This window comes from Oncorhynchus mykiss, chromosome 8 (genome assembly GCF_013265735.2).
Source record: "Oncorhynchus mykiss isolate Arlee chromosome 8, USDA_OmykA_1.1, whole genome shotgun sequence".
In the NCBI taxonomy this organism is placed as follows: domain Eukaryota; kingdom Metazoa; phylum Chordata; class Actinopteri; order Salmoniformes; family Salmonidae; genus Oncorhynchus; species Oncorhynchus mykiss.
Window position 1 is genome coordinate 39,032,304 of NC_048572.1, and position 26,043 is coordinate 39,058,346.

The 26,043-nt window shown below is 43.9% G+C and overlaps 1 protein-coding gene and 1 long non-coding RNA gene across 3 annotated transcripts in view; one reads left to right on the forward strand and one right to left on the reverse strand.

Moving 5' to 3' along the window:
- adgb (androglobin) overlaps positions 1-14,926 on the forward strand; it is a 117,774-nt gene extending 102,848 nt beyond the window's left edge. For both annotated transcript variants that reach the window (XM_036985453.1, XM_036985454.1), the window contains exons 32-36: positions 3,737-3,892; positions 4,016-4,106; positions 4,219-4,336; positions 13,972-14,155; positions 14,470-14,926. In XM_036985453.1, the coding sequence (XP_036841348.1) occupies positions 3,737-3,892; positions 4,016-4,106; positions 4,219-4,336; positions 13,972-14,155; positions 14,470-14,661 (741 nt within the window). In that variant the 3' untranslated portion in view covers positions 14,662-14,926. The remainder of the gene's footprint in view (positions 1-3,736; positions 3,893-4,015; positions 4,107-4,218; positions 4,337-13,971; positions 14,156-14,469) is intronic.
- Positions 14,927-18,445: 3,519 nt separating this feature from the next.
- LOC110531091 lies at positions 18,446-21,096 on the reverse strand. The gene is made up of 3 exons (XR_002474630.2): positions 20,695-21,096; positions 20,240-20,456; positions 18,446-18,791 (listed from the first exon to the last, which is right to left on the reverse strand). It is a non-coding gene; the product is annotated as an uncharacterized LOC110531091 (long non-coding RNA).
- Positions 21,097-26,043: the final 4,947 nt, after the last annotated feature.

A 26,043-nucleotide genomic window follows, 5' to 3' on the forward strand; every position in this document is an offset into this window, starting at 1 on the left:
GCATCACCACCCTGGATGGTTCCGACCTAGAATATGTGGACATCTATAAGTACCTAGGTGTCTGGCTAGACTGCAAACTCTCCTTCCAGACTCATATCAAACATCTCCAATCGAAAATCAAATCAAGAGTCGGCTTTCTATTCCGCAACAAAGCCTCCTTCACTCACGCCGCCAAGCTTACCCTAGTAAAACTGACTATCCTACCGATCCTCGACTTCGGCGATGTCATCTACAAAATGGCTTCCAACACTCTACTCAGCAAACTGGATGCAGTCTATCACAGTGCCATCCGTTTTGTCACTAAAGCACCTTATACCACCCACCACTGCGACTTGTATGCGCTAGTCGGCTGGCCCTCGCTACATATTCGTCGCCAGACCCACTGGCTCCAGGTCATCTACAAGTCCATGCTAGGTAAAGCTCCGCCTTATCTCAGCTCACTGGTCACGATGGCAACACCCATCCGTAGCACGCGCTCCAGCAGGTGTATCTCACTGATCATCCCTAAAGCCAACACCTCATTTGGCCGCCTTTCGTTCCAGTACTCCGCTGCCTGTGACTGGAACGAATTGCAAAAATCGCTGAAGTTGGAGACTTTTATCTCCCTCACCAACTTCAAACATCTGCTATCTGAGCAGCTAACCGATCGCTGCAGCTGTACATAGTCTATTGGTAAATAGCCCACCCATTTTCACCTACCTCATCCCCATACTGTTTTTATTTATTTCTTTTTCTGCTCTTTTGCACACCAATATCTCTACCTGTACATGACCATCTGATCATTTATCACTCCAGTGTTAATCTGCAAAATTGTAATTATTCGCCTACCTCATGCCTTTTGCACACATTGTATATAGACTCCCCCTTTGTTTTCTACTGTGTTATTGACTTGTTAATTGTTTACTCCATGTGTAACTCTGTGTTGTCTGCTCATACTGCTATGCTTTATCTTGGCCAGGTCGCAGTTGCAAATGAGAACTTGTTCTCAACTAGCCTACCTGGTTAAATAAAGGTGAAATAAAAAAATACAAATAAAAAATAGTGAAGGAAAAACAGCCAACAAGTGCTCAGCATGTGTGGGAACTCCTTCAAGACCGTTGGAAAAGCATTCCAGGTGAAGCTGGTTGAGAGAATGCCAAGAGTGTGCGAAGCTATCATCGAGGCAAATGGTGGCTACTTTGAAGAATCTCATCTATTTTGATTTAACACTTTTTTTTGGTTACTACTGTCGTGACGTTGTATTAGTTAATGTGATGTCTGTTGTTCATCGAATGATTAAAAGTTTCTAATTGCGTGATTAACTGAATCAAGCAATTATTAACTCATTAACCTGGGGCACCATGGGAAAACTAGTTTTTATTGAGTTTCTATTTCCCAAATTAACTCAAAGAAAATCGATTTTACAACAGCCGCTAATTAACCACCTCTTACAATCTCATTCTGAACGTCATATAGCCCGTAAATGTGCACGGACCCGGGTCTCACCAATGAGTTCATACCACACCAATCTTAGTTGAATATTTATTTACCAAAAAGCTAAAATGATGATAAAAGATACACATAGACATAACACATTATAGGCTATTGATTAGAACTTAGTATAACGGGCCAACACACTATGGCACGTGTTACCCAAAATGGGGATTTCAAAGAGAGAGAGGAAAAAGAAAGTACACGAGAGAAATATACATTTGGGTGAATTTGTCAGCTATGCTATTCTAACCCTTGCCCCAAACTGCCGCTCTTATGGGTCAGAATATAATGATGTAATTACGTGGGGTAGATCTCCGAGGATTCTCTGCGCAGAGCGTTCAGGGGACCGTTCAGGCTGCTCGATGACGCACTACTCCAGCGCACCTCTCTGATCGTCCTCCCGATGTCAGTGTCCTTTTGGCTTAGCAGCCTGTTCCCTCAACCTTGCTCTGGAAGGGGTCTTCTGAGGACAGACAACTCTGTAGCTCAGAGCTCACAGAAACAGTGTAGATGCCACGATTCGATGGGAGATGGAGGCTAGGTGGTTCGACTTGAATTCACCCGCTTAGACAAAGCTACTCATCCGTAGCTTGGGTAGAAAAGGATTACTTTGTCCTCAAACTTGAGTTGCGTTCTGGGTTCGTTGACGTTTTAGACCTTGCTGCAGCTGGGGTCACGTAGTCCTGTTGTAAAGTCTATACTCACAGGTTTTATACCCTTGGGTCAAAAGTGGGCGTAACCGCCTTTAGGGCAATTCTCTGGGCGTACCAAGTTAATGAGGCAAGGTCTAGATTTTATTCAAATCCAATTTTAGACAACTAACTTCACATTTCATCTTCCCCAAAACATTCCCTTTGATTTGGACATTTTAATGTACAATGTACAAACATCAAACATATACTAGGAAAACTCTTCACGTTACAATGTTTTCGTAATAACGTCATCTATTAACCTTTAATAACAAAACCAAAAGGACATACATTTTCATATTCCATCTATCGTCATGACCACCATTGTGGCTGACGGAAACCATTGTTCCAAAGTCCCTTTATTTCATGTTTAATGTTCTGAGGCTGGTTCTCCATAGTAACAGGACAAAGGAATTTGTCTGTGGCCTGAGATTTACCAGGGGCGTGAGGGGTCATAAAACCCCCACATCTTCAGACTCCTAGATCTCTCCTCCTCTGTTGGGGTTGAGAGATAATCTGTAGGGTTGTGGTCTCCTATAATTTGACCTGGTCAGGACAGTCATGACAACACCATCCCCACAGTGAAGCAATCACTGTAGAACATAGTAAAAATAAAGAAAAACCCTTGAATGAGTAGGTGTGTCCAAACTTTTGACTGGTACTCTAAATATATATACATATATACTTTTTACCTGTTTTTCTTCTCAATTTTCGTGAAATCCAATTGGTAGTTCTTGTCCCATTGCTGCAACTCCTGTACGGACTCGGGAGAGCCGAAGGTTGAGAGCCTTGCGTCCTCCGACACACGGCCCCGCCAAGCCGTAATTCTTCTTGACACAATGCTTGCTTAACCCGGAAGCCAGCCACACCACTGTGTCAGAGGAAACACCATACAACTGGCGACCGAAGTCAGCGTACATGCACCTTGCCCGCCACAAGGAGTCGCTATAGCGCGATTGGATAATGACTTGCCGGCCAAACCGTTCCCTAACCCGGACGACGTAGGGCCAATTGTGCACCGCCTCATGGGTCTCCCGGTTGCAGCCGGCTACAACACAGCCTGGGAACCCAGGTCTGTAGTGAGGCCCCTTGCACTGCGGTGCAGTGCCTCCGACCGCTGCGCCACTCGGGAGGAAACCCTGTATTGTTTTAATAGACCTAACTAAAGCTGTAGCTCTGACCATGCTCTGCTCCCTTTGTAATTGCTTTTCTCCACTGCCTATTTGTCACAACCACTAAAGACAATGCCACTTGAAAGGCAGATTTCTCTAAAAGCGCTCTCCTTGACTAAATTTCAATTTTGACGTAGCCGTTGTTTTTGCTGCACCGTTGATGCAGCACGAGCTGAACGAGGGAGAGCGGATATGATTTGTGAATAGATGAGCTGAGAAATGATCCTCCGTCATGTGCACGGATGAGATAGACAGGTGAGTACATCATGACTTGGAGCTGTGTCTCTTCTCTCTTTATGCAAGACTGGCTGGCTATAGCGCCATAAGAAAGAGATATTGGGAGATATCTGTAACCTCCCTCTGAAGCTTATGAAGGCTATTTGTGTATGTGTGTGTTTGTAGAGCCTGGATCAGTCGAAGCCTTACTGGACGCTGCGTGTGGTGAGTGACCAGTGTGATGCGGAGGTAATCGAGGTGAGGAAGGACACAGAGAGACTGGATGAAATCAGAGCAATGAAACAGGCCTGGGAGACCGCTGAGCCTGGCAGGTGTATCAAGGTAGAACAAACTCTATAGTGTATCTCTCCTTTTTTTGTTTCTCTCTCTCATGACATGGTGATTGAGTAATAATCAATATTAATAGATATGTAACAGTATTGAGGATGTTGTAATGTGTTTCAGGCCCGCCAGTCCAGAATACAGTTCATTAACAAACTCCTAAGTGGGGCCAATGCAGACACACCCACTGATGGAACAGAGAGTGGAGAGCCAGGTACCACACTCTGCTAACTTTTATACAGTATTTTGTAGAACAGTTGATGAAAGCAATGGTCACCTGTTATGAACAGTAGGTTTAGTGATGTATTTTTCTGGTTTTCCTGCAGCTATCCACTCCCAGTCTCCTGATGCTCATATGAGTCCGTCCAATCAGGAGCTGGCTCTCCTCAGCCAACCAGATCCCTCCCAGCACCACTTACCTATGGACTACACCCCCTTCATCAGGTCTCTCACTCTCTCAGTATAATTCTCTCTCTCTCTCTCTCTGATATGTTTTTCCAGTTTGGTAAGATGGGTCTCCCTGACCCATAGAGTACAATCCACTGAAGCCATTTAACCAGCTGTCTTGCCCTCTTCTCCCCTTCACCTCCAGTCCCCTCTGTGACCCTAGTTTCCTCTCTCGGTAACCCACGGTAATGTGATGTGTCCCCTCACCACCCCAGACTAGCCCAGTATATCGGTCCCTCTTTGCAGGGTCTGGAGGTGATACACAGGCCTGGCTCATTTCCTGCTGTCACTGGACAAGCTGTTTTCATCTGCACCATGGCTCTCTGTCGTGCGCGCGATCAGTGTCTAATGCACCCTCATGTTTTATCCTTCCTTCGTCATAGATAGTGGGTTATAATCAATGGAGTTTTAATGCAGCTGTTCTGTGGACATTTTATTGACCCAGAGTCACAGGGGTAGAAGGTGAGAGGGGGGTAATTCCAATCTGTAGCTGAGCCCTGGACACTATTACTCAGTGTGTATGTTGAAGACGCTGTTTAATTTTTCTCTGCTTAAGGCAATAGTGGATAGACTGTCTTCTGTCTACTAGCTCTACTTCCTTCAGTGTGTGTGTGTGTGTGCCTGCCTACTCAGCAGCCCTCCCAGTCTCCATACATCAGCAGGTTTAGCCTCGCTAGCTTTTCTTTCTGGTCCTCTCTGGGGTTGCAACCCCAGCTTCCATTGGAGCTTTAAACAACAGCATGACAAGATCACACGCCTCTATTGAAGTGATAATGCCCTCGAAGCCGTTGTTTTGAGGATATATTGGTTCTGCTGAACACAGTGCATTCGGGAAGCTTTTAGACCCCTTGACTTTTTCCACATTTTGTTTTGTTGCAGCTTTATTCTAAAATGGATCAAGTAAATGTTTTCCCTCATCAGTCTACACACAATACCACATAATGACAAAGCGAGAACAGTTTTTAGAATTTTTTGCAAATGTATTCAAAATAAAAAACAAATACCTATTTACATAAGTATTCAGACCGTTTGCTGTGAGACTTGAAATTGAGCTCAGGTGCATCCTGTTTTCATTGATCATCCTTGAGATGTTTCTACAACTTGATTGGAGTCCACCTGTGCTAAATTCAATTGATTGGACATGATTTGGAGAGGCACACACCTGTCTATATAAGGTCCCACAGTTGACAGTGCATTTCAGAGCTAAAACCAAGCCATGAGGTCGAGGGAATTGTCCGTAGAGCTCCGAGACAGGATTGTGTCGAGGCACACATTTGGGGAAGGATACCCAGAATACCCAGAATTGAAGGTCCCCAAGAATACAGTGGCCTCCATCATTCTTAAATGGAAGAAGTTTGAAACCACCAAGACTCTTCCTAGAGCTGGCTGCCCGGCCAAACAGCAATTGGGGGAGAAGGGCCTTGTCAGGGAGGTGACCAAAAACTTGATGGTCACTCTGAAAGAGTTCCTCTGTGGAAATGGGAGAACCTTCCAGAAGGACAACCATCTCTGCAGCACTCAACCAATCAGGCTTTTATGGTAGAGTGGCGGAAGCCAGACGGAAGCCACTCCTCAGTACAAGGCAAATGACAGACCACTTGGAGTTTGCCAAAAGGCACCTAAAGGACTCTCAGACCATGAGAAACAAGATTATCTGGTCTAATGAAACCAAGATTGAACTCTTTGGCCTGAAATCCACAAATACAGGTGTGTCAAGCTCGTAGCTTCATACCCAAGAAGACTCGAGGCTGTAATCACTGCCTAAGGTGCTTCAACAAAGTACTGAGTAAAGAGTCTGAATACTTATGTAAATGTCATATTTTCAGTTTTTTATTTGTAATACATTTGCAAAAATATCTAAAAACCTGTTTTTGCTTTGTCATTGTGAGGTATTGTGTGTAGATTTATGAGCAAAAAACTATTTGATACATTTTTAAACATAGCTGTAACGTAACAAAATGTGGAAAAACTCAAGGGGTCTGAATACTTTCCGAATGCACAGGCTTTGAGGGGATTATCACTTTTATACAACTGGTTACCAACATATTTAAATAACGCTTGACAAATTTTTATTAAAAACTTTATTTTGATTATTTGATTAATTTCATCCTTCCACGAGATGTAGTCCCAATACAAATCTAGGGTTGCTAACCAAGCCGACTGGTCGTCCGTTCTATCGGTTCGGTTGTCAGAGACGCAACCCAGTTGTTCAGTCTTTTTGTTCTGTATCTATGGACGTGATCCAGTAGTTTGTTCTAAATGTTCCATTGCCATACTGACTGACAACGTTCTTATCCTTTGCTTGCTAGCTAGTCAACTACGGCTAACTTAGTCACGTCAAAAAGTGCAGCCAGACTAACAGCAATGTAGCTGCATTTGTATTTGTTTAAGCTGTTTTCTAGTGACATTTATTTGGATACATCCATAAAAATTAATTAATGAGGCGCAAATTCGCCTGGCATAGAAAATGTGCTCACTCTGCCTGCCTGTCGGTCTCATCCCGACACGTTCATCACTATGGGACAGCTGGAGATCGAATTTGAATATTGAAACAATGTTGCAAATGTAGGAGAGACAGACCGCAAGGTTTATACATATCTCCGCTCTCTATCCTCTCCTCTCTCTCCCATTCTCCTCTCTCTCCCATTCTCCTCTCTACTCTGCTGGTTCTACATGATAAATTGGATGATATTTGGGTTTATTAATTAAGGAGCTATTTTGGGGTTCCAATAAGCCCGCCACTCCTGTGAGACGTGCCCCTCTCTTCACCCCTCCCCAGCCCACCCCCTTTGTCCCAGTGTGTGTGTGTGTGTGTGTGTGTGTGCTGCCGTCTGCTCCTCTGGTTAATGGCTGTAGACACCCGCCCTGATTCACACACACCTGCAAACACACAATTGCAGACACACACACACACACACACTCACTTCTAGACACAGACACACACACACTCTTCCAGACACACAGGCACACTCGGAGGGCGGAGAGGGTGATGTTCATTAACCATCCTAAGTCCATTAGCTCCCATCACCCCCCGCCCCCCCTTGGGAAATAGACAGCCATATTTAGCCTTTTCTAATCTACCTTTAAATACCTCACCCACCTCACCTCTCTTCCCCGGGCCCCAGGAGACCTACTACACTCAGTCATATCTGGCCCTGACCAGACGCCTCGACTCTGCAGCCCAATCCTATAGTCTATTTCTGACATCTCATCATACACCAGCCTAGTGCATCATCTTTCCTTCCATACAGTATGAGGAGAGATGGGCATCTCCGAGGGAGGGAGGGAGGGACAGAGGGTGTGTGTGTGTGTGTGTGTGTGTGTGTGTGTGTGTGTGTTGGGAAGGGGTGTAGGATCTGGTATAGGAGACAAGGAAAGGTCAATGATATGCAGTTTATGAGATGGAGGGGAGGGGAATGTGTCCTCGGATGATCATTTTGATCATTCTTGTACTCCCTCACCCACTATCTCTTTGGCCCTCTTGCTCCCTCTACTTTTGACTATTTTTATAGTATTCAAATTCAAATTGTATCATAGTCTTACTTCAGATAAATGCTTATGGTTTTTATTTTATTTTTATTTTATTTTACCTTTATTTAACCAGGTAGGCAAGTTGAGAACAAGTTCTCATTTACAATTGCGACCTGGCCAAGATAAAGCAAAGCAGTTCGACAGATACAACGACACAGAGTTACACATGGAGTAAAACAAACATACAGTCAATAATACAGTATAAACAAGTCTATATACAATGTGAGCAAATGAGGTGAGAAGGGAGGTAAAGGCAAAAAAGGCCATGGTGGCAAGGTAAATACAATATAGCAAGTAAAACACTGGAATGGTAGTTTTGCAATGCAATAATGTGCAAAGTAGAAATAAAAATAATGTGGTGCAAAGGAGCAAAATAAATAAATAAATTAAATACAGTTGGGAAAGAGGTAGTTGTTTGGGCTAAATTATAGGTGGGCTATGTACAGGTGCAGTAATCTGTGAGCTGCTCTGACAGTTGGTGCTTAAAGCTAGTGAGGGAGATAAGTGTTTCCAGTTTCAGAGATTTTTGTAGCTCGTTCCAGTCATTGGCAGCAGAGAACTGGAAAGAGAGGCGGCCAAAGAAAGAATTGGTTTTGGGGGTGACTAGAGAGATATACCTGCTGGAGCGTGTGCTACAGGTGGGAGATGCTATGGTGACCAGCGAGCTGAGATAAGGGGGGACTTTACCTAGCAGGGTCTTGTAGATGACATGGAGCCAGTGGGTTTGGCGACGAGTATGAAGCGAGGGCCAGCCAACGAGAGCGTACAGGTCGCAATGGTGGGTAGTATATGGGGCTTTGGTGACAAAACGGATTGCACTGTGATAGACTGCATCCAATTTATTGAGTAGGGTATTGGAGGCTTGTTTGTAAATGACATCGCCAAAGTCGAGGATTGGTAGGATGGTCAGTTTTACAAGGGTATGTTTGGCAGCATGAGTGAAGGATGCTTTGTTGCGAAATAGGAAGCCAATTCTAGATTTAACTTTGGATTGGAGATGTTTGATATGGGTCTGGAAGGAGAGTTTACAGTCTAACCAGACACCTAAGTATTTGTAGTTGTCCACGTATTCTAAGTCAGAGCCGTCCAGAGTAGTGATGTTGGACAGGCGTGTAGGTGCAGGTAGCGATCGGTTGAAGAGCATGCATTTAGTTTTACTTGTATTTAAGAGCAATTGGAGGCCACGGAAGGAGAGTTGTATGGCATTGAAGCTTGCCTGGAGGGTTGTTAACACAGTGTCCAAAGAAGGGCCGGAAGTATACAGAATGGTGTCGTCTGCGTAGAGGTGGATCAGAGACTCACCAGCAGCAAGAGCGACCTCATTGATGTATACAGAGAAGAGAGTCGGACCAAGAATTGAACCCTGTGGCACCCCCATAGAGACTGCCAGAGGTCCGGACAACAGACCCTCCAATTTGACACACTGAACTCTATCAGAGAAGTAGTTGGTGAACCAGGCGAGGCAATCATTTGAGAAACCAAGGCTGTTGAGTCTGCCGATGAGGATGTGGTGATTGACAGAGTTGAAAGCCTTGGCCAGATCAATGAATACGGCTGCACAGTAATGTTTCTTATCGATGGCGGTTAAGATATCGTTTAGGACCTTGAGCGTGGCTGAGGTGCACCCATGACCAGCTCTGAAACCAGATTGCATAGCAGAGAAGGTATGGTGAGATTCGAAATGGTCGGTAATCTGTTTGTTGACTTGGCTTTCGAAGACCTTAGAAAGGCATGGTAGGATAGATATAGGTCTGTAGCAGTTTGGGTCAAGAGTGTCCCCCCCTTTGAAGAGGGGGATGACCGCAGCTGCTTTCCAATCTTTGGGAATCTCAGACGACACGAAAGAGAGGTTGAACAGGCTAGTAATAGGGGTGGCAACAATTTTGGCAGATAATTTTAGAAAGAAAGGGTCCAGATTGTCTAGCCCGGCTGATTTGTAGGGGTCCAGATTTTGCAGCTCTTTCAGAACATCAGCTGAATGGATTTGGGAGAAGGAGAAATGGGGAAGGCTTGGGCGAGTTGCTGTTGGGGGTGCAGTGCTGTTGACCGGGGTAGGAGTAGCCAGGTGGAAAGCATGGCCAGCCGTAGAAAAATGCTTATTGAAATTTTCAATTATGGTGGATTTATCAGTGGTGACAGTGTTTCCTATCTTCAGTGCAGTGGGCAGCTGGGAGGAGGTGTTCTTATTCTCCATGGACTTTACAGTGTCCCAGACCTTTTTTGAGTTAGTGTTGCAAGAAGCAAATTTCTGCTTGAAAAAGCTAGCCTTGGCTTTTCTAACTGCCTGTGTATAATGGTTTCTAGCTTCCCTGAACAGCTGCATATCACGGGGGCTGTTCGATGCTAATGCAGAACGCCATAGGATGTTTTTGTGTTGGTTAAGGGCAGTCAGGTCTGGGGAGAACCAAGGGCTATCTCTGTTCCTGGTTCTAAATTTCTTGAATGGGGCATGTTTATTTAAGATGGTTAGGAAGGCATTTAAAAAAAATATCCAGGCATCCTCTACTGACGGGATGAGGTCAATATCCTTCCAGGATACCCCGGCCAGGTCGATTAGAAAGGCCTGCTCGCTGAAGTGTTTCAGGGAGCGTTTTACAGTGATGAGAGGAGGTCGTTTGACCGCTGACCCATTACGGATGCAGGCAATGAGGCAGTGATCGCTGAGATCTTGGTTGAAGACAGCAGAGGTGTATTTAGAGGGGAAGTTGGTTAGGATGATATCTATGAGGGTGCCCGTGTTTAAGGCTTTGGGGAGGTACCTGGTAGGTTCATTGATAATTTGTGTGAGATTGAGGGCATCAAGTTTAGATTGTAGGATGGCTGGGGTGTTAAGCATGTTCCAGTTTAGGTCGCCTAGCAGCATGAGCTCTGAAGATAGATGGGGGGCAATCAGTTCACATATGGTGTCCAGAGCACAGCTGGGGGCAGAGGGTGGTCTATAGCAGGCGGCAACGGTGAGAGACTTGTTTTTAGAGAGGTGGATTTTTAAAAGTAGAAGTTCAAATTGTTTGGGTACAGACCTGGATAGTAGGACAGAACTCTGCAGGCTATCTTTGCAGTAGATTGCAACACCGCCCCCTTTGGCAGTTCTATCTTGTCTGAAAATGTTGTAGTTTGGAATTAAAATGTCTGAATTTTTGGTAGTCTTCCTAAGCCAGGATTCAGACACAGCTAGAACATCCGGGTTGGCAGAGTGTGCTAAAGCAGTGAATAGAACAAACTTAGGGAGGAGGCTTCTAATGTTAACATGCATGAAACCAAGGCTATTACGGTTACAGAAGTCGTCAAAAGAGAGCGCCTGGGGAATAGGAGTGGAGCTAGGCACTGCAGGGCCTGGATTCACCTCTACATCGCCAGAGGAACATAGGAGGAGTAGAATAAGGGTGCGGCTAAAAGCAATAAGAATTGGTCGTCTAGAACGTCTGGAACAGAGAGTAAAAGGAGGTTTCTGGGGGTAGGATAAGGTAGGATGTGAATACAGTGGAGGTAAACCTAGGTATTGAGTGATGAAGAGAGAGATATTGTCTCTAGAAACATCATTGAAACCAGGAGATGTCATTGCATGTGTGGGTGGTGGAACTAATAGGTTGGATAAGGTATAGTGAGCAGGACTAGAGGCTCTACAGTGAAATAAGCCAATAAACACTAACCAGAACAGCAATGGACAAGACATATTGACATTAAGGAGAGGCATGCTTAGTCGAGTGATCAAAAGGGTCCAGTGAGTGGAGAGGTTGGTTGAGGGTCACGGCGATTTAGACAGCTAGCCAGGCCATCGGTAGCAAGCTAGCATAGGATGGAGGTATGTTGTTAGCCACCTCTTGCGTTCGGTCAGTAGATTAGTGGGGTTCCGTGTGGTAGAGGGGATTAATCCAAATCACACAACAACAACAAAGATAAGAACAATAGATATAGTTATAGAGGCCCGAGAAGAAAACATAATAATAATAATAAAAATAAATAAATTGTCCGATTGTCTATTCAGATAGCAGCCGGTAAGACAGCTAACGGTTAGCGGGCCGCAGATGGGCGTTCAGGTAACGTCGCGACGGAGGAGCCAGCCGGATCTCCTTCAGGTAGATAACGTCGGCAGTCCAGTTGTGAAGGCCCGGTGGGGCTCCGCGTAGGCAGTAAAACGGGTCCGGATAGGTGACTGCAGCCCAGGAGTGAATGATGGAACTCAGGAGTGATTGACGGAGCTGGCTAGCACCGGAACAATCGATGTTTGCTCCGGAATCGACGAAAGCCGACTGTCACACGGATAGCAGCTAGCTAGCTGTGAGATCCGGGTATGAATGTCCAGAGAGCAGTTGAAATCCAGGGACATGGAGAGAAAAATTGGTCCGGTATGTTCCGTTCCGAGCCGCGCTGCGCCGTACAAAACTGGCGATAGATTTTCGAGCTAAAGGATAGCTGATGACCACAAACCGTGGTTAGCTGAATACTAACGATTTGCCAGTAAAGAAGCTAACTAGCTTCTGATTAGCTTCTGGATTAGCTTCTGGGCTAGCTCCTGGCTAGCTTCTGGCTAGTTTCTGGCTAGCTTCTTGGAGTTTCTGGCTAGCTTCTTGGAGGATTACAGATCTGAGGTAAATAATAGTTTTTTATAAATATAAATTGGTGAGGCTGGTTGCAGGAGAGTGTTTTGAATATGAGTTGATGGAAAATAAAAATAAAATGTATGTGAAAAAAGTTGTAAATATATATATATATATATACAGGACACGACAAGACGAGGACAAAAGACGTCTGAACTGCTATGCGATCTTGGAGAGAATGATAAGGAATTGTTCTCTGTTTCAATGTCTTTTCAATGTCTGTTTCATATAGACCGCTGTACCAGTCTCAGAATAGGAGTGCTGATCTAGGATCAGGGACCGGATTCACAAAACCTTCTTAAGAAGATATTTCTTCTTAACTGACATGTTTTCCTTAACTATAGACTTAAGATGAAAGTTGAGCAAAGTTGCTATTCCTCAATAAAGTTATTGGAAATGTTCTTAAGGTTTTTCCTAAGTTTCTTCCTAAGAAAAAAGTTAAGAAGAAATGGGATTCTTGAAAATAATGCTTTAAGATTTCTTCTTTTGAAATGTGCTTAACTTTAGGACAGCTAAACACTTTTGCAACCATGAACGTTTTCTTGCGCTACAGACACATTTGGCTACCGGATATTTAAATACAGCAAGAATACATATGAACCACGCATTACCTAGCTAGCTAGTAATTAACAATATATTACAATATTCTAGAAGTGTTAAATTGCTAGCGCTAATCTTGTCAATTTGCAAAGAAGAACATGGCTAGCTTAGCTAATGTTAATGTCGTTGGCTATAATGTCTTTACACGTTAGCTAGCTAACATCGCTAACTAACTTACCGGTCGCGCAGTCCCTCTACCACCATCTCTATGATGGGCGACACCTTCTCCTCCAGCTTGTCCACATGAATGGTCTCTCATCTCCCTTCTTCTTAGCAGCCTACTTGATGTCGGACCACTTTTTTTTTTTACGGCGTCACTGTCCCTTGCCATACCCCCGACGGCAGAGACAGACTCGGCCTCTCTCGCCCATCCTTTCTTTTTGGTTATCAAGTCTCCCCAACAGCAACCTTTTTCCTGGCTGCTATTTCCTCCACCTTCACTTCAATCTCTTTTCTTGGTTGACCATTTTTTGATTTTGATATAGCTAGTGTGATGGCTATATGATGTGTGAAAAAATAACGAAATAACTCAATCCGATCATCCCTGTCACATAGGCTTATTTATTGGTTTCAAGCACGTTACTAATGTCAATGCCACATAAGACATTTTATGAAGTTCCTAAGGAAACTACGAATTCCTAAGAACATTTTGAGGAATTGCATTTACGAACTATCTTATGAACTTCCTATTTTGTTCCTTAAACTTCTTAACTTTTTTTCATAAGTAATATTTTGTGAATCCAGCCCCAGGTCCCCTCTATCCATGTCATCTTTTTCGTGATGATCTAAAAGGCAAAACTGAGGCTCAATCAGCACTCCTCCTCTGAGACGCTTGACACATATGGCCCCAGATATTCTTCCTAACTAAGCATGTTGCCCTGTATGCTGTGCTCTACTGTGTAGGAGGCAGCAGGAGGTTCCTGTTCTGAAGGACCAGGTGATGGAGGAGGCCCAGCGGAGGGAGCGCTTAGAGCAGATCCAGGGCTTCAGGTTGGTCAGAGACACTGTGCTGGAACACCGCAGGCAGGAGCAGGCTAACAGGAAGGAGCTCAAGAGACGCCAGCTGGAGATGTACGACGGCCTACAGGTCAGCACAGGGTTAACGGGGTTGTACATATAACGCACAGGTACGTGCACACACACATACACACAACACAGAGAACAGAACAACTCTGCACAAACAGTATAAAACTGTGATTCATACTGTTATGACTTTGAGAGGAAAAGGGACAGGACAGGATAGAATATCAGTAGCCTTCCGAGCCGCTTGATCACGCGAGCTTACATGAATGGTTCGCCATTTGTGGGAACTCGCGAGATCAGGCAGCTCGTGAGGCTAGGATATCAGTTGACCATCTCTCGTACCGCCTTCTTTGTCCCCTTCCCTCTCTCTCTGTCCAGGTGGCGCTGGGAGTGCAGCGTCAGAAGGTGCTGGCGGCCCGGGAGGTGTTCCGAAACCGGCTACTGGAGGCGGAGCTTCGTCGTCAGGAGGAGGAAGAGTTGGCTCTGGAGGCCGCTAGGCAGGTGGAGCTTGAGAAGAACGCCGTCCAGCAACCCAGCAAGCAGGCCAAAAGTGCCAGCAAGAAGAAGTGATCCCATTGGGTACGCCTTCACTGTCCCCAACCCCTCCTCCTTGATTGTCAGCCAATCTGAGTCAGTCGTTACGATATAGAGCAATATTTATAGAGAGCAATATTCACCTAAAGTGTTTTTACTTCAGTGTTTAGAAAATATTATTTTATTGCAAATAGTGCTTCATTAAATACTATTCACATGTATTTGTTATTCCAGTCTGATTCTGATAGTGCTGCAATGTTGTCTGTTCTTTCTGTCTGTCATTAAAACACTGTGTCAGCTATCTGGAGGACTCAAACCTCAGGTTGCTTACTTGTAACTCCTATACAGTGAAACATCTTGCCCATTGCAAGAAAACATATTGCAGACATCAAAATGACAGAAATAGAAAATGCACAGAACCCAGTTGTCAGTCATTTCCTCAATTATTGATCACTTCCCTCTAAAGAACGCCAGGGACATCTTTAATACCTACGCATTACTGATTTTACCTTTATATTCATCTGCAGTTTTGAAGGTCACAGTATTGACTGGATCACCAGATCAATGGAAGACACAAGTGTTGGGCTCAACCAAACATCTATGGGCTGGCTGACTGACTGATTGGTTGGTTAAGACTGCCTCGCACCATTCGTATTTGCGGCCTGGTTTGGTTCATTCCCAATAAGCTCACCTTCCTGATCAATGGTAGTGTTGATGGCAGGCAAACCAGCTTTGGTCAAAGTAGAAGGAAACAGAGAATATGTTTGAACTACAAGTATTACAGCTCTGATGCCCTGAGTTAGAGACAGTGGTACAGTCAAAGCCTGAATCAACAATCTTGACATCTTTGGTACAGCTTCTCACAGGTAGGACAATGGCCCTGGTCCAATACTTCAGAGATGCATCCTTCCTTGTTCTCTTGAGGTAAGCACAGATCTAGAAGTGACTGAATAGGTGAAAGCAAACTGCTGCCTTATTACGTCCACCAATCAACTCAGATTCATGATGACTTCAGGGAAGTGTAGGTAGGAAGGAAGGCTGCATTTATAAAGTATTCAAACAGTCCTGAGGAGAGGAGAGCCCAGTCAGTGTAATCCTAGTCAGGTGCTGAGGAACGGGAAATCAAATGAAAAAGAAAGGGGCAATGGTGCCATCTAGTGGTGTTAATGCTTAATAAACCCTCATCGGTGCTCTAATCTAAAAGCCTTCGAAATGCTATGGGATTCTCAAGGTTGACAATAATGAATAGTTATATTTTGTGCCAGAAGAAACTATTGTGTGAGTGCACATGTTAATGCGTGCAAATGTGTGTGTGTTTGTTGCAGGTTGAGTCAGCGGCGCAAGGGTGTACAGAGCTATTCCATTGTTTGGTTGTAGATGGCTCACCTCACACATCCTTATGGAGAATTCTGGCATGTTCCTATGGCCTACAACAACACTACATGACAGTGTCGTTATTGTAGGCAAGGTCACCATAGACCTCTACATTGTGTGATAATATGTACGTATGTATCTTGTCAGTCAGTGTGTGTTCTACCTAGCTGCAGACCGTAATAAGAGAGTACTCACATAGGCCTGTGCTGTCCAGACTGTGTGTGTGTCTGTTCAGCCTGGCAGTCAGGCCTCATCCAGCCAACACAACCCTTATTTCCCCCCGTAGCCGCATGACGGAGCTAATCCACTAAACCCTGTTCCAGGCACAGAGCGTTCCCTGCTTCCTTTTCCTCTGCTCTCCCTCGCTTTTCATTTCATCATTGTTATTTTCAGTTTTTCTCTTGTTTGTTTCCCTTTCCACTGAGGTGCAGGAAAACCTTCTATGCCTGGCAGCTTGTTCACCTTCTTTCAATGAAAAGCACGATGGCAAACCTGTCCTTTATTATGAAATTCCGTAACAGTGTAATTGCCATCGACGTGTGTATTAATTGTAAAGCCGTCTGTTCTGTAAGTCGGCAGCTGTTGTGTTTATGATAGGATATAAATATGTTCTGAGGGAAGGGTAACTATGAAACAACCTTGAGCAGAAGGGAGGTCGAGCCTAGTTGTGTGTGTATATATATATATGTGTGTGTGTGTGTGTGTGTGTCTGACTAAATGTGTCAGTGTGTAACGAGAGAATCTGTGGGGCTTAATTGGAGGCGTAGAGAAAGGGATGATGAAATCAGGTGAAACAGGAGCAACACACACAGACAGAGCAGGCATTGAGTGACGTGTGTGGGCTTTGGAACCCCTTTCCCTCCCTGCTGAGCACCATGACAAATAGGAATCGTTGAGTCATCCATCTACATACAGAAGGACATGGATCGGCCGGTCAGAAGGTATTCGCTCATACTTGCGAGTCTTTGACACAGACAGGGAGAGAATAACAAGAGGATGACTCATTCAACCTGTCAATATATCCATACATTCGGACTCCCTACTTCCTGACCCATTCACACATTTACTGAGTCACACACACACGTGAAGTACTGAATCTTCCTGCAATTTTGTATAGCTCTTTCAACAAGATCTCAAAGCACTTTACATTGTATTTTCTGTATTTGGTTGGTTGACTCATGCGCGCATATAGACTCCTCTGTGAGCTCAGTGAGGTGGGAGAGGGTCATTTGGATCGCTGGTTCCACATTGTGCTGCAGCACTGCCGTCTGGGAATTGAAATCCTCCAGGGGGTACAGTCTTTTGCCACAAGAGAGCGAGAGAGAACTGCTTCTCAGCCCTGTTTGATGAGGAGGGTTAGGCAGGGTGCCAGAGCCTTGCTGTTTTATGGAACGATTGCACCACAGACAGGAGAAGGTAGGCTTCCAGGATTGAGCTCAAGGTTTTACTGCAGTAATCCGACACATCCTAACACACACTCTCACACGCTGTCGCGCACACACACATCTTTGTTTTTTTTTCTGTCGTCAAAATGATGAAAGCTGGACAGCACCCCAGACTAGTAGCAAAGAAATGCTGACCTGGATGCAGTTTCACCTCAGTAATCCTTCTCTGCTCTACCTTCCCTGTTACTCCCCCTGAGCCTTACTCCCTCATCTGTCTCCCTGACGCCCAGTCAAGGAGCAGAGTGCAAGACGCACAGGAGCGACAACACAGCAAGATATCAAATAAATGAGGGTGGAAAACAGAGAGAAAATAACAAATAGCTGAATGTCAGAAATACAGGAGGAGTGAACACAACAATAAGGTCACAGCTGAGGAAAACACAAAATGGTGCACCAAACAGATAAGCAAACACATCCTCGTCAGAATGTTTTAACAATCTAACTGTTAATGCTGTGACAATCCTTTGGTCTCTTTTTGCAGATATGATTCCCATTGGACCTCCCATCCTGGTCTCATAGACTAGACATAGTAAATGTACATCCGAGACACTCAAGTTAGTATGATACGGTTAGACAGAAGGTTATTTAAAGCAAAAATGAAAGTAAGGTTGTTGGTCAGCCACGATGGGTGAGCGTGTAATGTGAATGTCTAGCAAACCCAAGGTTGTGTGTTCAAATCATCATGGACAACTGTAGCATTTTAGCTAATTGGCAACTTTGCAACTACTTACTATTTATTTGCAACTACTTAGCATGTTAGCTTCCCCTAACCTTAACCCCTAGCCTAGCAAATGTTAGCCACCTTCCTAACATTAGGAATTTATCATACGTTTTGCAAATTCGGAACTTTTGTACAAATTGCAATTCGTAATAGATCATAAAAATTGTAATTCATAACATATCATACAAAATGAATGCTGGACCACAACCGCTAGCCTAGCGGTTAAGAACGTTGGGCCAGTAACCAAAAGGTTGCTGGTTCGAATCCCTGAGCCGGCAAGTTGGGAAAATCTGCCGTTCTGCCCTTGAGCAAGACGTCGATTGCACCTCTGATTGAGGGGTTGGGTTAAATGCAGAAGACACATTTCGGTTGAATGTATCCCACAAATTAATACACACCATACGAAGCATAACATATACTAATTGCAGGATGTCCTGGATTTATGTTTGCTATGTTACATCTACACCGGATGCCAGGTTGGACCTCCGTATCTACTTTAAGTGACTAGTTCTTGTAGAGAACTGGACAGAAGGTCAAACAACCCAGGGGGTCAATGGATGGACAGTGGAGTGGAGACACGCTGTGGTAAATCCCTGTGCTCTGTCCATCGATCGTCCAGCTGCTTCCTGGGGTAGAACAGGAAGAGACAGGAGAGAGAGGAAGACTGTCAGTCACACCAGGGGTGGGATTGGCAGTTGTCTGTCACTCAGGAGATCAAACATGACTTTAGGGACTGAGGGAGTGTTTTTTTTTTTACTATCCTTGTGGGGATCAGAAGTCCTCACATGGATAGTTAAACTAGGAAAATTATTTTTTCCGGTCCCCATGAGGAAAAAAGCTATTTTAGGGTTAGGATTTAGGCTTAAGGTTAGGATAGGGTTTAGGGAATATAGGATTATGGATGTAAGATGGCACAGTACAGGTGCATCAAAGCTGGAACCGAGAGACTGAAAATCAGCTTCAATCTCAAGGCCATCAGACTGTTCTTAGAGGCTGCTCCCTATGTACCTAGACATAGAACACTGGTCACTTTAATAATGTTTACATACTGGTTGAGAGGATGCCAAGAGTGTGCAAAGCTGCCAAAGGGTGGAAACTTTGAAGAATCTCAAATATAAAATATATTTTGATTGGTTAAACACTTTTTTGGTTACTACATGATTCCATATGTGTTATTGCGTGTGTGCGTTCACTTCAGGCCTTGACAGATGAACAGACAGACAGATGACACATTTTTCATTAAATAATTTCAGACAGGCAGGCCATTATATCGTAACATAATTGCTTCTCATTAGCGGTGATTGCGTTTGACCGGCAACAGACATGCCTTATTTTACACTTGAGCTGAGAGGTGTCAAGTTGCCAATAAAGCTGAGTTTCTCCGCCGTGGGACGTAGGAACCATAATGAAAACCGATTACAATTAAGCCCCTGATTTACCACTAGAGGCCCTGGGAGTCACTATAGATAGAGACAGGGCCTTGGTAAGAACCCTCTCTGCATAATATCTTCAGGTATTGTTTCCTAATTCATACATCTCTCATCTCTCACTGTCTTTGGAAGATTACTTCATATCTCTCCACATCTGGAAGATTAGAGTTGTATTATTGACACGTAGGCTTCAGTGTGAGGTATGAAAATTGGTTTATGGATGTAAATCGAACGAAGCGTGGAATACTCTCTCACCCCTAACCTGTTTTCTGAAGATGTAATTACAGTACATGTATGTTTACATTACATGCTGGAATCATGAGGTTGTTTCAGTCTTCTTTATTAGACTCCTTATAAGAGTGTCTTATAAGAGTGTCTTCTAAATTACTTACTTGAATGTAATCCTTTGGCCCCTCTCTTTCTTTGCAATCTCCAACCTTTCTTCCTCAGCCACTTTACAGACTAGAAATCCCAATCACTCTAAGTGTCTATGAAGGACATTGGGTAAAACCATCCAAGCTATCCATGGAGGTCAATTCACTCTGTAGGCACCTGTTCCAATTGCCACAGCCAGGAATATTGTTTATGTCTCGGGGCATACACACACACACGGTTCGGTCATGGTCAAAGACTGCTGAACTTACTTGTTGATCAGTGCGTTTGAACCCTGTGGAGGACGGGCCCGTTTCCCAGAGGGGTGGCGGTCGAATGCCGAACTGTCATATATTGATAATCATTATCGACGGCCGGGGACAGCGATAAACAGGGTGCGAAGGACCAGAGAGGCATGCGGTGAGCATCATATTTCTCCACCCACTCCTCTCCTCCTCCAACTCCTTTATCTGCCTGTTGTGTGTGCCGCTGGGACAGAAAATAAATCCTGCTGAGTTATCAACACAGTTGGTGGTCAATGTCATACTAATTCCTGTCAATTCAATAAAAATCATGGGTAGTGTTCAATCAATTCAATCAATTTCCAGTTAATGCCTTCTATTGCATTCAATGACAATGGAAAGGAACCCATTTTTGTATACCCCTTCGTCTGTAGCAAAGAAACGATTGCAAGTCAATGAATGACAAAAAGAGGACATCAGTTTACCTGTCTCCAACTTGGTTCTTTAAAACAGCTCTTCATGTATTGTCTTCCGACAGGTGGCATCACTCCTATGCCACGGTCATCCCTCAACAGTGCAGTCGGGATCATTGCGCTTTCTGATGTTTTTTGTTTTTTTTACCTCCGAACAATCCTCCATTTTGGCTCCTTTGACTGCAGTTTCTCAGTGTGAATGTGCTCCCCTAAAAGCCCTGTGTCACCGCGTTAATGACATTACCGGTGCCCTTTAGTTTAATCATAGCGTCTGTCTCCTCCCAGGGAGTTGTCTGTTGATAGGAGTCCTATCGCCTTTGCTGATTGTAGGCACTGATACCAGCTGTGCCGCCCTGAGTGTAGAGCAGACTAGCCAGCCAGTGTCGCGTCACGTCCATTCCCCGAGCCTTGCTGCTCCAATGCACACTTCGGCGCACGCACCCACACACACACACACAAAGAGACGCTCACACACACACACAAAGAGATGCGCTCTCACACACACACACAAAGAGACGCTCACACACACACACGCAGAGATGCACACACAATCCAATCCAAGCCCCTACCTACACACACAAAACCAAACACCTCTCTCTCTCTCTCTCTCTCTCTCTCTCTCATATACACACACTCCCACGTATGCACTCTCTATTTACCCGTCTCTGTCTCGCCATCATCTCTGGGTTGTTACTGTTCATAGCTGCATATTTCACTGACCTTTTGCAATCATCCATTTTAATCTGATTGGACCTATCCTTGTTAAACAAGCACTCGCCTTTTTACAAGGTCAGCATCAAAGAATCCTGTGACTCCATATACAGTGCCTTGCGAAAGTATTCGGCCCCCTTGAACTTTGCGACCTTTTGCCATATTTCAGGCTTCAAACATAAAGATATAAAACTGTATTTTTTTGTGAAGAATCAACAACAAGTGGGACACAATCATGAAGTGGAACGACATTTATTGGATATTTCAAACTTTTTTAACAAATCAAAAACTGAAAAATTGGGCGTGCAAAATTATTCAGCCCCCTTAAATTAATACTTTGTAGCGCCACCTTTTGCTGCGATTACAGCTGTAAGTCGCTTGGGGTATGTCTCTATCAGTTTTGCACATCGAGAGACTGACATTTTTTCCCATTCCTCCTTGCAAAAAAGCTTGAGCTCAGTGAGGTTGGATGGAGAGCATTTGTGAACAGCAGTTTTCAATTCTTTCCACAGATTCTCGATTGGATTCAGGTCTGGACTTTGACTTGGCCATTCTAACACCTGGATATGTTTATTTTTGAACCATTCCATTGTAGATTTTGCTTTATGTTTTGGATCATTGTCTTGTTGGAAGACAAATCTCCGTCCCAGTCTCAGGTCTTTTGCAGACTCCATCAGGTTTTCTTCCAGAATGGTCCTGTATTTGGCTCCATCCATCTTCCCATCAATTTTAACCATCTTCCCTGTCCCTGCTGAAGAAAAGCAGGCCCAAACCATGATGCTGCCACCACCATGTTTGACAGTGGGGATGGTGTGTTCAGCTGTGTTGCTTTTACGCCAAACATAACGTTTTGCATTGTTCATCTGACCAGAGCACCTTCTTCCACATGTTTGGTGTGTCTCCCAGGTGGCTTGTGGCAAACTTTAAACAACACTTTTTATGGATATCTTTAAGAAATGGCTTTCTTCTTGCCACTCTTCCATAAAGGCCAGATTTGTGCAATATACGACTGATTGTTGTCCTATGGACAGAGTCTCCCACCTCAGCTGTAGATCTCTGCAGTTCATCCAGAGTGATCATGGGCCTCTTGGCTGCATCTCTGATCAGTCTTCTCCTTGTATGAGCTGAAAGTTTAGAGGGACGGCCAGGTCTTGGTAGATTTGCAGTGGTCTGATACTCCTTCCATTTCAATATTATCGCTTGCACAGTGCTCCTTGGGATGTTTAAAGCTTGGGAAATCTTTTTGTATCCAAATCCGGCTTTAAACTTCTTCACAACAGTATCTCGGACCTGCCTGGTGTGTTCCTTGTTCTTCATGATGCTCTCTGCGCTTTTAACGGACCTCTGAGACTATCACAGTGCAGGTGCATTTATACGGAGACTTGATTACACACAGGTAGATTGTATTTATCATCATTAGTCATTTAGGTCAACATTGGATCATTCAGAGATCCTCACTGAACTTCTGGAGAGAGTTTGCTGCACTGAAAGTAAAGGGGCTGAATAATTTTGCACGCCCAATTTTTCAGTTTTTGAATTGTTAAAAAAGTTTGAAATATCCAATAAATGTTGTTCCACTTCATGATTGTGTCCCACTTGTTGTTGATTCTTCACAAAAAAATACAGTTTTATATCTTTATGTTTGAAGCCTGAAATGTGGCAAAAGGTCGCAAAGTTCAAGGGGGCCGAATACTTTCGCAAGGCACTGTATCTCTCCTCTCTGTTGGAGGTAAATATTGACCTCTCTGTCAGTGAAACTTCAAACAGGCACAAGTCATTATTGGGCTGGTTATTTAAGCTGGGTGTCATGAAAAGTGCCATGGTTTTAATGAAGGCTTTATTATGTTTTTAAATATCTATGCCTCCATCCGTTAATCTCCTTTATCACTTATGAAGAGTTATGAGGTTCTGTGCAGTAGAGGGTACACGCTTATACATACTTATTTTTCAGTGAGCATTGCGCTTACTGACTTCTTAATCCCGATGATGCGTATCAAAGTAGTGTAGCGGAGGTATACGCCGTATCAACGAAAAAGGCTGATGGAACAGATCAGACTGTTTCTCTTAAAATGTTTATCATTTAGGTGCAGCAATGTGCACACCGCGGTAGGCCTATGCGTGAATGTTCCAAAATGCAATTTGTGAGATAATGCCTTTCTAAAATGCACACCGCACACCCGAACGGTTTCATGGACATACTTGGAAATGGACATGCATGGTAAAAAACCGTTAGGAATGTTGAAGAGGGGAGATCTAAGCATGCAGAAACTATCATGGGCTGCTAATATGACTAGGATAATGCCATTGGCTGCTAGACAATGAAATATGGAAAAGCAATAGAACAGGAGAAAGCATATGAGGAAGTCTTTAGAAAAGAATTGCCTCCACGTTTCTTTGGTGGGTTCGTGGATAAAGGCCTCATTGAGGCAAGGTAAGACATGCCTCATAATATGAAGTAAAACGTCCAGGTTTTGAGCAATTAAGGAACAGGACAAATATAGTGAAGCTAATGACAGGCATAACTATACTCTGGTAGATGGAATGGCTTTCCTAATAACCGTCTCAATTAAATGTTAGGCTACTTTGTAGCTAGTTATGTCTATCTGGCAGAATGATGTCATGATTATTTGCGTCAATCCAGTGGCCATTTGTTTAGCAAACTCCCATCTCATGTGCTACAGAAACACTGCTAACCAAATAGTGCTAGGTGCCTGTGCACTTGAATTAAACGGTAACTACACTGAATTAAATGGTAGCTACACTCAAACATGTGTTCAATTTTTTTCCCAGACCTCAAAAGTGGTCTCCTGATGTGGTTTAAGCATTGTCATGGACTTATAACATCCAATTTGGTTGTGTTTCTATTAAAATGGTTTGACTTTCAGAACAGAAACCTGAATAAAAAGAATATACATCTGAAACGTGTGAATTTCTTACTCAGTTGAGACTCATTTATCTGTTTCAATAGTAGGCCTACTTGCACAGCTTGACCTGACTATGAAAGACCAATATGGGATTTATAATTTGAGATCATTCTGAGTGTATGTCACTGTTTCTAATACAATTTTTCACACAGGTCGCCTTCGCTGGGTGGGCCTCTTTTCCAGGCATCACTGCACCACTGGTTCTGTGTGACCATAGGGGGTGTCATTTACCCAGATATCTCCCATACTGTGTGACACACACATTTACACACACACGTAATCAGAGCGCGAATGACATTGAAACATCCCCCTATTTAACCACACACAGACAATTAAGCGCTCCCTCAAGGACAGCGACTCATTAATCCTTTACACTTGTGGGAATTTGGATATACGGATAGGGCTAAATTGAAATTTTCCGTACAGAAGACAATGTATAATATGAAAAGCATAAGAATTGAAAGGGAACATTTTGGAGATTATGGGAAAGGTATTAGGCCAAAGTTGAGAGAACAGTTCACCTGACTGACACAAGACAGAATCCAAACATTACACTGCTGATTTTATGTGCATTTTACACTGAATGTCCAAACATTAGGAACACCTTCCTAATATTGAGTCACATCCCCTTCTGCCCCCACAACAGCCTCAATTCATCGGGGAGTCAGAAGCGTTCCACAGGGATGCTGGCCCACGTTGACTCCAACGCTTCCCAAAGTTGTCAAGTTGGCTGGATGTCCTTTGGGTGGTGGACTATTCTTGATACACCCAGGAAACTTCTGAGCGTGAAAAACGCAGCAGCATTGCAGTTCTTGCTTTTCTTGTGCCTGGCACCAACTCCCATACCCTGTTCAAAGGCAGTATATTGTCCATTCACCCACTGAATGACACACCACACACAATCCATGTCTCAGTTGTCTCAAGGCTCAAAAATATTTATTTAACCAGTCTCCTCCTCTTCATCTACACTGATTGACATCAATAAGGGATTATAGTTTTCACCTGGTTAGTCTGTCATGCAAAGAGCAGGTGTTCCTAATGTTTTGTACACTAGGTACTTTTCGCCGCATTTGTTGATAACGACATCTGAAAATACTCTGGATGCATTCAGTAACATCCCACTGCGCACACACTGGTTGAATCGACGTGGAATAAATGTTGAATTGACATCTGTGCCGTGTGGGATGATAAGAATATTCCCACAAAAAAATGTAGGGTTGGCGCAATATAAAACAAAAAAAATTGCAAGGGTTTGAGTGAGAGGACTAACTGGTGTCTCCAAGTGGCCGCACACCTCTCCGAAGTGTGCACAGTTCCGAAGTCATTCCAATGCACTTGTATGACTCAAAGATGCTTTTTTTGAGCTCTCCTCGCAAGCGCACACTTGTCGTTTTGCACACCTGCGTCCTCGCCATCACACGATTTCTGTTTTAAACAATACAAAAAAACGTCCCATTTATAAATCTGGGTCAGGTGAGCATCATTTGAAAGCTTGTTCTGTTGCCAGCTAAGTTATGAAATAGGATTTTACAGTGTTCGGCAATTCAGAGAACGATCGTAATTTTGTGCGCATAGAAAAGTGTCCGGTGAGTGTTCCGCAGTGAATTTTCTTCACAATTGACAAACATAAATAGGCTTATTCTGTTCAGAACAACCCAGGGTATGATGTGGTGTCATAAACGTTGACACAGTGAAATGAATTGTATGATATGGAAATGTGCACATT